Below are 14,043 nucleotides of genomic sequence, written 5' to 3'. Positions count from 1 at the left end.
GTGAGGTGATTTATCAATTGCTGTAAGATGAATGCCCTTGAATACATAGATTGTGAAAAGAGGATGAGGCTTTGGTTGGTCCACGTCCAGACTGCCGGGACAGATCCACCTGTCGTCTTCCAGGAAGTGTTTGATCCTATCAGTGTAGAGATGGGTAACCGGAAGGCGCTCTATCTAACTCGGATCAATAGTTGCTTATCATGTCTGGGAATACCTGATTGACAGAGATTGTCTTTTACACACACACAGTTTGTGCTTCTCAGTCTGGCTGTTGGAGTAACACCACCGAAATACCAGTCTGCTAATGACCGTGACCTTTTTGAGGAGGTCACACATTCAAAACACAGGCTGTGTTGCTTGTAACCCCCATTAACTGTTTATTTGACAATGAGTCAAGTGGAGAACTTGAGCCTCCCTTGTTAAAATGACTCAATGGAAGGCGGATTTAAAGGTAGAATTAAGTCTTCATGATATGAGTCGATGGCAGAAATACACCCGTCCCTACAGAGCCAGTGTCTGATTATTTTAAGCCCAGTTACTTGGTGAACGGCTGACAGGCCAAATAAACATGCTCGACTTGAACTTTTTTCCTCTCTCTCGCTCTCGCTCTCTCTCTCTTCACGCTTTCATCCACCCCGTTCTTTACTGACAGGCCAAACACTTTTTTCCCTGGGTTTCAAATACTTTTTCCTATTTCTCCCTCTGCAGGGCAAAGGAATATGAGATGTCAATGGAGGCAAAGACGCAGCTCCCTGAATCCCCATACAAGGCCAAGTGAGTGATTTCCTTTTCCTCATCATTTGAAGTTTCATAGTTTTTCTACATTTTCAATGTTTTACTTCGGTGAAGCTGTAGTGTAGGGCTGTAACAAAGAATACTTTTTATAATTGATGCATCTGCTGCTTATTTTCTCAATTATTGAATTAAAAATGTATTCGATAAATTGAAGTGAAAAATAGTTTTAAAAAAACATAAGAAAACGGTGAAGGCTCGTCTCAATTCCTCAAAATGTGTCATGTAGACAATTTACTTCTCAGTTGTTTCACAATCAAGTGTCTGGATTAATGATGTATGCCCCCCAAATATTGTAAAAATCAAAACCCTGTCTGAGCCCAAGGTGACATCTTTAAACTCCTTGTTTTGTCCAATCACCAAAACATTTGATATTTAATGTACTTTCATAAAATACCCATAGAACTAGCCAAATATTGACATGTAAGAGGCTGGAATTCTTTGAAAAACAAATGACTTATACTGTAAATTGATTATCATAATATTGTTAGATTATTTTTGTTATTTTCAGTGCAAAACCCAGAGATATTAAGTTTACTGTCAAAACAAATGAAAGCACAACATCTTAACATTTGAATAGCTCATGCCAGTCATTTAAAAAAAAATATCTGCTTTAAAAATCAATTTAGGAATCAAAATCGTTTTTTTATCTGTTACTAATCATTGGTAATACCCATTGCTTGGTGTACTTTCAGGTTACAGCGCCTGGTGAAGGACCTGTTGAAGCAGCTGCAGGGCCAAGACAGCGGCCAGTGGGCCAACAACAAAGTGTCTGGTCTGGACAGAACTCTGGGAGAGATCTCTCGCATCTTAGAGAAACAGGTACAGCAGGGGTGTCTAACTCATTTTGGTTCGAGGGCCACATACAGCCTCTCTGATCTCAAGTGGGCCGGACCACTAAAATAATGGCAAAATAACGTACATATGTCAACTCCAAATCTTTAGCTTTGTTTTTCAGTAATATGCTTTATCACTCAGCCTACATTTGTAACCTACATTATCACGGATCACAAGGGATCTCTGTACCCCCCAGGAAATATCTTAGTAAAGGTTGCTGCTGGCCAAAGGAATAGGAGGTGCGGGCGCTTAGCGCCGCAGCAACATATTTGGGGGTATTTTGCTCAAAGATGCCAATACGCACTAATGAAATAAACAACTGTTTATTTGAATACAAAAATACAACACACTGACCTTACAGTTGTGCAATTTTGTTTGCTATGTACAGGGACACATTTTTGCAAACATGCATACAGTACAAAATACAATTAAATAAAAGTGCAACTTCTACTGTTTTGATTTCTTTTTAAATACAGAGGTTATTGGTTCTTTTGGAATACGTTTTTCCCAATTTAAAACATAAAAATAAAAACATTGAAAATTAGGAAATAAATCTTGTAGGCCTACACTATGGAAGTAAATGAGTGTCATCGGATTTTGAAAATAAAAAGCCATTGAATTTTAAGCACTGAATATTCATGCATTGAAATAACGTATGTGAATTTTTTGCAGCATTGAAATAATGTATCTGAATTTTTTGCTGCATTGAAATAATGTATCTGAATTTTTTGCCTCTGAATTTAACTCATTACATTTTAAACAACGAATGTTCACCTTTATTTTACAATGTTCTCAAATTCAAAATCAAATATTTAACGTTAAAAAATTCTACGTGCCGAATTCAACTGCAAAATCCCATGTATGAAATTCAGAGTAAAACTTTGGGGACCCAAGGAAGAGCAATCGATCATAGATGCTAGATCGCGTTCAAACAAAGAGAGCAAGTGGGAATATTAGCTCGTTGCCTTGGATACCCCTGACTGATGCAGGAAGGCAAATCAGGTTTTAGCCATATCAAACGGCAACGCAAGTAACGATGGTGCTTCGGTGAGTACAAACATGTTTCTATATAGGGAAGAATATAATGGCTAGCATATCTAGCGATCTAGCATCTATGATCGATTGCTCTTCCTTGGGTCCCCAAAGTTTTACTCTGAATTTCATACATGGGATTTTGCAGTTGAATTTGGCACGTTGAATTTTTTAACGTTGAATATTTGATTTAGAATTTGAGAACATTGTAAAATAAAGGTGAACATTTGTTGTTTAAAATGTAATGAGTTAAATTCAGAGGCAAAAAATTCAGATACATTATTTCAATGCTGCAAAAAATTCAGATACGTTATTTCAATGCATAAATATTCAGTGCTTAAAATTCAATGGCTTTTTATTTTCATAATCCGATGACACTCATTTACTTCCATACTACACTAGCATGCTCCTGCTCGTTTCGCGCGCGCAGAGCCGCAGACACACCGCGCTTGCTAGTACATAATTTGTTCAGCACTAAAAATCATTATTTATTTTTTACTTTTCTTTACTTTGCCATAAAGCACTGGAGGAAACATTAATAGCGGTGAAGCAAGATTGCCATTTACCATTTACCACATTGCTAAAATGTGTTTTTATTTAATTTTTGCTGCCCCCTAGCGGCTGGAGTGAGCATTTTGGTTATTTCTTTAAAAATTCATAACTCCTCACAGGAATGGGCTAGAGACTTACTTTTTTTCTTGACATGTTCAGAAATGTGCCAGATTAAATCAATATATTGATCGTTAAGATAAATATATTGATTTATCTTAACGATCAAATCGTTTTTTATTCACCTACATCCTTACATTTTGTTCATGTAGATGTCTATTACAATGATTTGATGATTTCGCAACCTCATTGGTGGATTGTGTGCTGATCTAGACAGCGTCCTGCATTGATGCCTGCGGCAGAGTCCATGCCTTAAGCATGTCTTTTCAGTGATGAGTTGTGTTTGGCCGTGTCTCCCTGTGTCTCACCCTCCCAATGTAGAGTATCACTTACCCCAAACCGACTTGCCTTGGGTTATTGGCTAATGAGGACCAGATTAATCGTGTTTTCATTCTGCACATGGTACCAATAGAGGAGCTTCCTAGCGCGAGAGCGTGCATTGTCTCGTGTCTATGTGTCTTGCACAACTCAGATGTCACTGGTTTAGACAATGGTTAATTGGATTTCCAGATAAAATGCCAGTGATGCACAAGACTTTATTAAACAAAGGCAAGGGAGTTTTGACATTTCAGTGATTTAGCTTCTTTTTTTCTAACCCTTCTTTACGGCTGTATGAATACATAAAATTGTCAGATATAATGGCAGACATTTATAACTAAAGTTGACTTGAAACATCTGTCCCAGAGGTTTGTTGCATGCATTTTTATTTATTTTTACAGTAAAACTCACATCAATTTGAGACCTAGAGGAGAAATTAAAACACCTGCCATCATATTTATGATGAGGGCAATATACAGCCCACTTCCTGTAATGAGGCATAAATTTCCTGCCAAGTTGTGGTTTGAGCCATCATAACATCCCACTGTGTGTGCCCCTGGGTGTGAGTATGGAGAGATTATGGTGTCCCATCAGTGACGAAGGGGGACGGCTGGAGAGGCTATTACCCAATTTCCCCAGAGAGGCAAAGAAAGAGGTGGCTGAGGTGGATGGCACAGAGTCCTGTAAGGAGAGAGGAGGAGACCAGTGTGATTTGAGTAGCTCACAAGCTGTCACTACATGAGGGCTCCTCCCCTCGGCCCCACTTATTCCCAACGGGGGGTCAGAGGTCAGTGGGCCATGGGAGATGTGCTCCAGTCAACAGTGGTGTCGCTAGCAAAGAGGCTCTGCCCGATGTTCTTTTTCTTTGTCATTTAAAGGTGGAGTCAGCGATTCAGGAAAATGTTTGTTGTCAAAATCTCAGTGAATATCTCCTCACAATCTGTTTATTGTCCGTTGTGTGTGCGCGGAAAAAATATCTTGTGTGAAAACACAGCCTAGGCTCTGTAAACTGGTATTCAAACCAAGGGTATCTAAACAAAAGGGGCCCACCGTAGTTAGCAACATGCGCGTTTACAGAGCCTAGGTTATATACTTATTAACACTGGATTTTGTTTCAGCGCACACACATACACACACACACACACACACAGTACTAATCGGTAGTTGATTGTGAGGAGATATTCACGGATTTTGACAGAGAGTGATTTTGACAACAACCATTCTCCAGAATCGCTGACTCCACCTTTTAACCCGGCTTCAAACCATGTTTTTAAATTGTTTTGTCAAGTTCTACTTCACAAGCTTCTTGGAGAACCCTCCATACAAAGTTGAGTGGGGCGATGTGATTGGCTAAGGATGCAGCCTGGGGAGCACTTCCCTCTGTAATCCCTGGGCAAAGTCAAATAAATAGAGTCTCCGTCAGCGTGGCTGTCTGGCCCCTGAGTCACATCAAGTCAAGACCGTGTAGATTATTTGACCTAACAAGCATCTCTCATGTCATTGACTCACCTACAGATTTGTTTTTCTCCCCCCATATCTGATTCAGTCTCCACTTTCTCTGCTAATTCCTTAGACAACACCCGACACTCCCCCCTCCTGCACTGCTGTTTTGGGTCCCACCCCCCCTCACTCCTCCCCTGCTTTCCATGCTTTCCATGCCTGACCCCAGTGTGTTTCTCCCTCTGTGGCCTTTAATGGTTTATTTTGTGTCAAACCTCATTTTAATTTTTCCCCCCCTTAAGTTCAGTGATTGAGAATAACACTTTTCCCAATGTGCTGCTGCTCTTTTCTTTTTTGCTGCATGCTTGCCTTGCATTTATATATTTTTTTTTATATTGTCCCAAAGTGTTTACCACTGCTGTCTTGTTAAAGACTTGTTTAGAAAAGGGTGACATGCAAGGCAGGTAAGGAACTGTCAGGAGCACGGTGCCCTGACAAATTTGCAATTTAATTTGCCAGCTGTCAGAGCCTGGTTAGACCAAGCTGTGGGACTAGTGGGAGTTGTATCTGGGGACATGGGGGAAGGTGAAGGGCAGACTGGCAGGATAATAAGGTTTTCTACCTTGGGCCTCCAGCTGACTGACAGATACAGCCAAGATCAGCAGCTTCATAACTTTGCCAGAGACGGCTAAAGTTAGTGAGCAGCATGCTATTCAGTTGATTTTTTCCATCATTTTGAGCCAAATATTCCCGTGCCATACTTGAAGTAAATTGTGACTGTCTTGTAAATTACTTCTTTGTTAATTTTTTTTTAAATCTGAAGAGTTCAGATAACTTTTAAACACCCATGTTGTCTTTGTGTCAGTAATATGGCCTTGTACCTTCTTTGTCTTTTGTGTTTGACATTGACCATTTACAAAGCTTTTCTAAGAGCATCAATCCTTTTTTAGTTTTTTTTTTTTTTTTACAATTGGCTGTGCCTCATCAAGCGAAATAATCAAACATTACTAAGATTGAGCTTTTAGCTTCATATTTAAAATAAAAACAACAACTATTTATTTGAATAAACAGTGGAAATATTCCTTTAGCATCTGCAATGAGAAATTTTGAAATGGGGGGATTTATTCAGAGGAACGTGTCAATAAAATAAATAGAAATTTTAATTAAAAAGATAATTGTTAGTTTCAGCTTTAGTGTTACCACATTTCCCATTAGATCAAGCCACTTATCTTTGACGCTGCCACTTGGTTGTTGAATATTCACATGGTAATGTAAAAACAGTTATACATTAATGGAAAATGATAATTGTATTTGAGCTTCAGCTCTAATATTATTGTTTTCTCTTATTCAAGGCTGTCATTTGTTCCCAGGCATCCTCATTTTTGTTTCCTCACCACAAGACTAATAGGGAGTGAAATGGTTCTAAGCTTCATGGTGTATAAGTAACAACTACAGGCTGTCTGTGGTTTCTGTGGCAGGGTTTAATTTTGCGCCACACTGGCCTTTGATTAATCTTGCTTCATTATAAGAATAAACACAGTTTGCAGAATTATCCATTTCCATATTCGCCCTGCTCTTAGATAGTCAACTGAATCATATGCCATAATGTCTTGTAAACACACAAGTTTATACTCAACCTTAAAATGTTTACTCCAACAGCCTTGTTGTGGTTAACAGTCTACTCGGCCCACAGAGCTTTGTTTACCACTCTCAAGCTTTTTTCTGTGAGGCTGTAGAGTGAGGAAATGCATGTGAAGAGATGGTGATCCGTCATGCTCGCCTGTCACATTGTTTGGTTGTTTGGTGGTTTTGTTCAGGAAGGAGTGAACTCTCAGGAATTAAAGGTGCAGATCACAGTTGCAGAAGCCAGTCCTTAATGAACTCTGCCAGTTGTTGTCCATCTGTTGGTGGGGCAGGACGACTGAGACTGTGCCCTCCTCTCCGCTTTAATTAAAGTGTCTGGTAGGAGGGGACTACACAGTGCAATCTGGCTGGTCTGCGGACACTGTCACAGGAACTGCCAGCTGCTTTGGTCTTCCCTTCAGCTGGGGTAACAATGGTCACCCTGGACAATAATTGGATAAGATTCCCCCTGTTGTATAATTCAGTAGCTATCCTTCTCACTTGTGTCGCAATGCTCGACACTTCTTTTTTTCTTTCTTTTTTCTGTAATAAAATTAGTTGCTCATCCTGTTACTGTGTTTTGTTGTAGCTGCTGTTTGGATGTGACCATCTGGGATATGTTTAGCCTAGCGCAAAGATTTTCGAGCAAGGGCTAACAGTTAGCCTATACTAAAATAGCGACTTAGTCCGCACTTCAGATTTGTTTTCATGTCTTTCAGACGACAGAGGACATTATACATCCCTTTTCAAAGGCTAAGTGCTAGGACTTGTAACTAATACTTTATTTTGACATGTTAAACCTTTGCAGTGAAAAAAACAGACTACAAGTCTACAGTACCTCTGTGAGTTTGTACATAGACACAGCAGGACTTTTGGCTAGATGCTTATGGCGCTATGTTATGCTCACAATGATGTCAGCATGTCCAGACACCCCCCCCCCCCCCCCAACCACAATCCACCAAATCATCATTCTTAATCTGAATCTGAAGGTTGAGTTAGGGGAAAGCCAAACAGAATAGGACTCATCCTCTGTGGCTGTGCAGAATATCATGTCAATCAAATCCAGTAGTTTTCAGTATGGGCCAAAGTGATGGACCAACCATTTCAGCGTGGCTGACAAGGATGCTTTTTTCCCTCACAACTTAAACCCTGTATTACTTACTTATTCATTCTTGTCAAGAAGCGAGACATCATGCACACATCTTGCAAGTTACAAGTTAGAGTAGCTCCTAAAGTGTCAGACTATCCCTTTAAGAGCACTGAGTTGCCCTGCGCGATGAGGTTTGTAGGAAGGCTGTATCCTCCTCACAAGATACTGTTTCCAATTTGCTTAAAAACTAAACATTGAAAAAACTAGCTGTTATCATACAAATAAGGGTTTGCTTTCAACATTATATTGGTTTAAGGTGATATGCTCGTACTCACAGTAAAACTCTGGTGCCTTTTTTGTGGGCCACTGCATGCATTCACCATTTAAAGATAGGATGTCAGGTAGTTTAAACCTAATCCTCTTCACTCGTATTGTTCCATCATCACAACAGATAAATCTGTCAGCAGAACAGAGAAGGCACAGACTATAGCCAAAAAACTCATGTCTGGTTTTAACAGGACTGGAGACAGCCAGGACTGGGCAGGTCCCAGTTACCCCTTTAATACCATTTGATAAGCTGCTATGAAAGAGCTGCCTCTTCTCATTTTGCCTAGAAGCTTTTAGCTAGGTGTGTTGATAGGAGGGTTAAGAGAGGGGTTAAGCCAAGCTCAGTGACGGAGACCCCAATTGATTAGGCATGGAAAGCACTGGCAACGTACAGAAGGGAAGTTATAATCGGTTATATTTCCAAAACACTGCTTAGACTCTTGAGACCTTCGAGGCGTTTCTCATTACTTTGAAGGCAAAGGAGTCTTTGACGTGTGTTTGTCAATGTTTTTGTCCCAAACCCTAAATGATTGTTCAGTGTGTGTCTTCTGTGTGTGTGTCTTACACCGGAATGGAGGAGTAGTTACCTCAGCGGCAGCCGTGAATGACAGACGAAGAGCTTATCCGTAATTTGGTAAAGGGCTTCTCTCTCAATGTGTTCAGGCTTGTTGGCAACTTCCCATCTGGGGAACAAAGGCTCAGTGAAGTGGCTGGATTTTAGCGCTGTCACAGCAGCGAGGAGCCTGTAACCTCATTAGGGCAGAGGAGTGACCCCGCAGTGTAACACGGCCCTCTGTGTGAAGACGCGGCCCTCCATCAGCAGCTCCTTTTCCTCCCTGTCCGACCCCAAGGCACAAACATGCCTGATAGTCAGCGCTAGCTCGCGGCTTTGTACTTGTTGATTTATAAGACACTGTAGCAGCAGCATCTGACCTACTGCCAATTACTCCATCATCACAGGAGGGCAGGACCTAACTATTTACATGTGTTCATAAATCTTCTGTACTGTATTGTAAGGGAAGGTAGAAACCAACAGACAACTTAAAGGAAAAACAAAACATTCAAAAGCCCATTATTCCCTTATCCAGTCCTGTTTACAAAAAAATTATTAAGATAATGATTTATTAACATGGTATGAAAGTTAGCCACCTAAACCAAAGAACTACTGTGGACAATTTTTTTTTTGTTCGTCACCATTGTCTATCATATTTAGCCGTTTGTTTCATTAAAGTCCACACTGGCTTGGAAAATACATTTTATGACAGGGATCTGTACCAAAAATCAAAAGTGTGGACGTTTGTAGAAATAAACAATAAGGAGTTAAGGCTATTCGTAAGATAGCAATAAAGGAAACACAAAACAAAGTTCTTATATGGACATAAACATTTCACTGTTCAAATTAAGCAGTTTTTATTGTTCCAGCAATACAAATTTTACGGGTAGTTTTACTCAAGTTACAGAAGAAATTTAAAATATTATCTCTGCGTGACTGGGAAGTCAAATAATATTGACCTCCCTCGACACATGTCTTTTAGAACATTGCTTTGTGATGACTGGGCATTTTCAACAAGCTCCCCATTCTGCTTTCATAAGTTCAAAATGCCTGCAATAAGGCACAAACATATATTCTACAAACCTAATTAATTTACAACAAAAAAGAGATTTTTAACTTAGTAATTAGAGGCAAATCACCATGTGACCATTTAGTCAAACACATTTAAAATTAGGTCGGCTATCAGCGCAAACATTTTCAGATCTAAAGTAAATGGAAGTGTAAGAGGAGCCCGGAAAGTGTGTGAGGCTGCATAAAGTTAGAGGTTGAAGTAAAGTATCTTAATAGGATTACATGGCTCTTTTAATCCTTTTTAAATGCTGCATCTATCTTAACTGAGTAGATTTAGAATGATCCACTCACACACACCTTTTCTTCTTCTTTTTGGCCAAGTAGCATTTTCTCAGTTTCACTTGGTCTGTTGTCATCGGTGGGGACCACCCTGGTGCTAACCGGAGTCTGTGGAGCATTTTCCTTCAACTGAAATTTGACTGTTGTGGGGCGGGGTCGGGCCACTTTTGAGATTAAACATGAATACTTTTGGGATCACTTTGTTTCAGATTTCAATCCCCCGCCTCGGTAGGAGAAAGAGACGTTCCCTCTCTGGCGAGAGACGATAATCCCCAGTCCAGCCTGTAGCTTGTTGTCCCACGACTGTACCTCTGTTTCACTCTCTCCCTCTCTCTCCCCCCCCCTCCTCTCCCCCCCCTCCTCTCTCTCTCTCTCTCTCTCTCTCTCTCTCTCTCTCTCTCTCTCTCTCTCTCTCTCTCTCTCTCTCTCTCTCTCTCTCTCTCTCTCTCTCTCTCTCTCTCTCTCTCTCTCTCTCTCTCTCTCTCTCTCTCTCTCTCTCTGGCTGTTCTTGCCTGAACAGAACAATGCAGACCAAGTGGCCTTCCAAGTGGGCGGCGGCCTGTCGGCTCTGGAACAAATTCTGCAAGTCGTCACTGCCGCTTCCACACCCACTGCAGTTCCTCGTATTCCTATCAAGTGAGTACTATCACCAAATGGAAATATTAAGATTTGAATTAACATAATGATCAACTTGAATACGTAAAAGTGGATGGCGTGCTCTCTCAGGTGTCTTTTCCTCAGTGATTTTAACGCACAACTCAGAGCAAAAACTTCCTAACGCTCACTTTGTCCTTCAGTTTATTATCTTGACTTAATCAAGTTTCTGTTTCGAGGAGGGCTGTGTCTTTAGCTCATAATCGGAAGAGTTTGATAAGCAGTTGTTGCGGAGATCAGGGGTGACATCATGCAAGAGCGAGATGAATCTCTTTGACTACGTATAAGTAGAAGTTTAGGTTCATTGACCGGATTGCAGCAGGACTGGAGTGATTTATTGCACTGAAAGTTTTTTTCTAATATATCACATCTTCTAATAAGGAAAAAAAAAAAAATTAAATATTGTGTTAAAACTGACTGTTTGTATTGGAAACAACTGGATTATGAATGAAAGTAAACGTAAATCACAATCATCAAAATGTAAACACAGTTGTAACATTTGTCTTTGGAAATATACAAATACACTGCAGGCTTTTTTCTGTGGGGATAAGTTAAGTTACTTTATTAGTCAATGGCTACATTATATTTTTCACACTGGAGCAGTTTTGGGGTTGAGTGCCTTGCTCAAGGACACAATGGTAGAGATGGTGGGCACCGTAGATGTAATTCCAGCCATCACTAGTATTACAAATGACACCCTCCTGCCAGGTGCCGGGGTTCAAACCAGCTACCTTGTGCTATGGTTGTCCCCTCTTTCCTCTCGGCCATCCTACTAAATGTTCTATGTTATTGGTGAGAGAATAAGAATACAATAGTAATCTTTAATTTTGAGCATTTCTGATTGTGTTTCTAAAAACTAAGACTTATGAGTGATCCATACTGTTAAATGTCTATCTACTTGAAGACGTCTAGCAGCTGTGACCGTCCTTCCCCCCAATGACTTCTCTTTGATAGTACCCTTTCTCTGACCCTACTGACCACACACTTCTTTATTTCCTCTTTTGTGATTGTTGTTGCAAACACATAAGGTGAGTGAGCTAATCTCAACAAACTAACCCCACTTTATCACTGTTTATAGCTGTTTAATTTCAATAAATATTTTCAAAATGTATTAACGAGTAACAGCGCCGCCCTTCTAGAAACCGAGAGCATTTCCATTTCCGTGATCAATATGTGAACATTCTTTTCTCTGGAAACACAAAAAGCACACGTGTGCCATCCATCATTTAGAGTGCAGAGTATTTTTGAGTTGTGGGTCTGGCGTTTGCATGGCTTGCCAGTAGATAACCTCAGAGTGGGTGCAGTACTCACTAGTGGGACTCTGTAATGGACTCCAATGGCCTTGCTCTCCCATTCATTAGCATTTACTGGTCTCTGAATCTCTGCTAATGGACAAATGCTTCTTATATTTATAAGGCTTTTAAAGGGCATCACATGTATATTGATTGATTTTTTTTTTTTTTTGTACTCTCTTCCTCAATCACTGTAATCTGAGGGAATTTCAAATAGACAACAGCATTGGAAGAAATGTTATTAGCCTAAATGGAGAGACTGTCTCTGTACAGTGAGTTTGTTTGCTTAGTTTGATTGAAAATTTGTGTATGATGTGTTCGCTTAAGTGCACACAATACCGCCTTGGCTTAGGGTTAGACGACTTCTTGACATACCCTTGTTTTTCAATCCTGGGCGCACTAGCTAAATCAAACTCTGGCGAGGTATTAGTATTTTAAAATAACTGAACCCTTCCTACATGGCCTAACACATTTATTTGCAGAGGTGTTTTTTTTAAACAAGACACAGACAGAAACACTGCAGTAAGTCCAAGGCCTAAAAGGATATTATAGTATCTTAGTTAGAATGGAGCTTGATACCTTGCATCACCGGCTTCCCTGTCAGTGAGCCCTGTGCTGCTAATACTGCTTGCCCCTGGAGGGTTTTGCCAGCTGAGAACCGAGAAATGAAGCGAAGATAAGCCCTTTTATAAACACATCAAACCAAACATTCATGCTTACCTCATAAATTGCATACAAAAAAGATTATGCTATGTAGATTGTAAGGGCTTGTTCTGCAGCTTGTAGAACGTACCATGATCAATACATTTAGGTGTTACAGTAACGGCTTTGTAGTACATGTCCAGCTGTTTATTTTATTAATCCTTGTGCAAAATTGAATAGTCACAATTCTACTCAAACAAATCTCACTGGCTTTTTCAGTTTTTTAAGCCATGTAGAATGCGGGAGAGGACAAACTTTAACCTTGTGATGCAGCTCAGTCAGGTCAGTGTAGTCGTGGCGACGAGATGCAACACAAGGACGCAGCCCAGCTGTCTACTTATCACTATCCGTCATCTGGATGGCTGTGTGGGCCTAATGGGCTGCTACACAGACGCTAGCCCCCGAGTGCGCTACATTATCTGTTTACAGTGATGCTGCCGTATTGATCACCTCCTCCCACCAGATAAGCAGAGTGATTTACAAAAAAGGCAGCTGCGGAGATGCTCCTGCCATATCTCCCCCCAGGGAGGCTGATTCCATATTGTTACCATTACATTAATGAGCTAATTCCTCTACGAGGCTCCGCTAATGTCCTGGTGTAACCCTGTGGTCACTGGAATGTCTAGATCAGGGCTTTACGCAGCCACTTTCATGAGTAGCTGTAGAGATGTTTTCTCACAAAATGCACCACTCCCTAATGTAGGCATGTTGTTGTATTTTTCTTGGACAAAATTCAATGTACTTCATATACATTTTATTCATTAATTTGATTTGCAAATGTTCTTCTTTCTCAATTCATTCAATAACATATTTAAGTCTGCCTATTCGTCTTAAGCAGGGCTGCAACTAAAAATTATAGAATGATTACTTTTTCAATTTACTGTGTGATCTATAAAATGTCTGCAAATTGTGAAACATTTCCATCAAAGCAAAAGTTAGGTCTTCAATTTGCTTGTAGTATTCCATTATTATTACAAAATCAAAAGCATCTTAATATTCCCTTCTCCGTTATTGGCATTTTTGTTTGTTTCAGCTTGATTTGTTGACGTGACTTTAATCTGAAATGGTACTTAAAAAAAATAAAATAAAGATCTATCTATATATGTCGTGTTGTGCTGTGTGAAGCTCCCCCTAGCTCCTATCGTAAACAACATAATTAGTACCAGTACTGTAACGTAAGTTGAATTATGCATATAAAGGGAGGGACCAACTCTTGATTGTGTTTCAATAGTTGGTGTGGATTGAAGAAAGCTTCTTGTATTTCAGTTCAGTTAAATTGAAAGCTGGTTTCAAAGATGACACAAATGTTTTCTTGGCTTGTCCTTCTGTCTTCCATTAGGTGTCACTGAAGAGAAGAGGGGAAG

General features: G+C 40.1%; 1 protein-coding gene across 2 annotated transcripts in view; it reads left to right on the top strand.

Moving 5' to 3' along the window:
* The window catches only part of scaper (S-phase cyclin A-associated protein in the ER), a 66,452-nt gene that overhangs the window by 31,610 nt on the left and 20,799 nt on the right, over positions 1-14,043 (top strand). For both annotated transcript variants that reach the window (XM_080027083.1, XM_080027084.1), the window contains exons 21-23: positions 709-774; positions 1,488-1,614; positions 10,552-10,667. In XM_080027083.1, coding sequence (XP_079883209.1) covers positions 709-774; positions 1,488-1,614; positions 10,552-10,667 — 309 coding nt within the window. The remainder of the gene's footprint in view (positions 1-708; positions 775-1,487; positions 1,615-10,551; positions 10,668-14,043) is intronic.

This window comes from Ammodytes marinus (assembly GCF_949987685.1).
Source record: "Ammodytes marinus genome assembly, chromosome: 5".
NCBI classification, from domain to species: Eukaryota; Metazoa; Chordata; class Actinopteri; order Uranoscopiformes; family Ammodytidae; genus Ammodytes; species Ammodytes marinus.
This window is presented reverse-complemented; position numbering and strand designations above follow the sequence as displayed.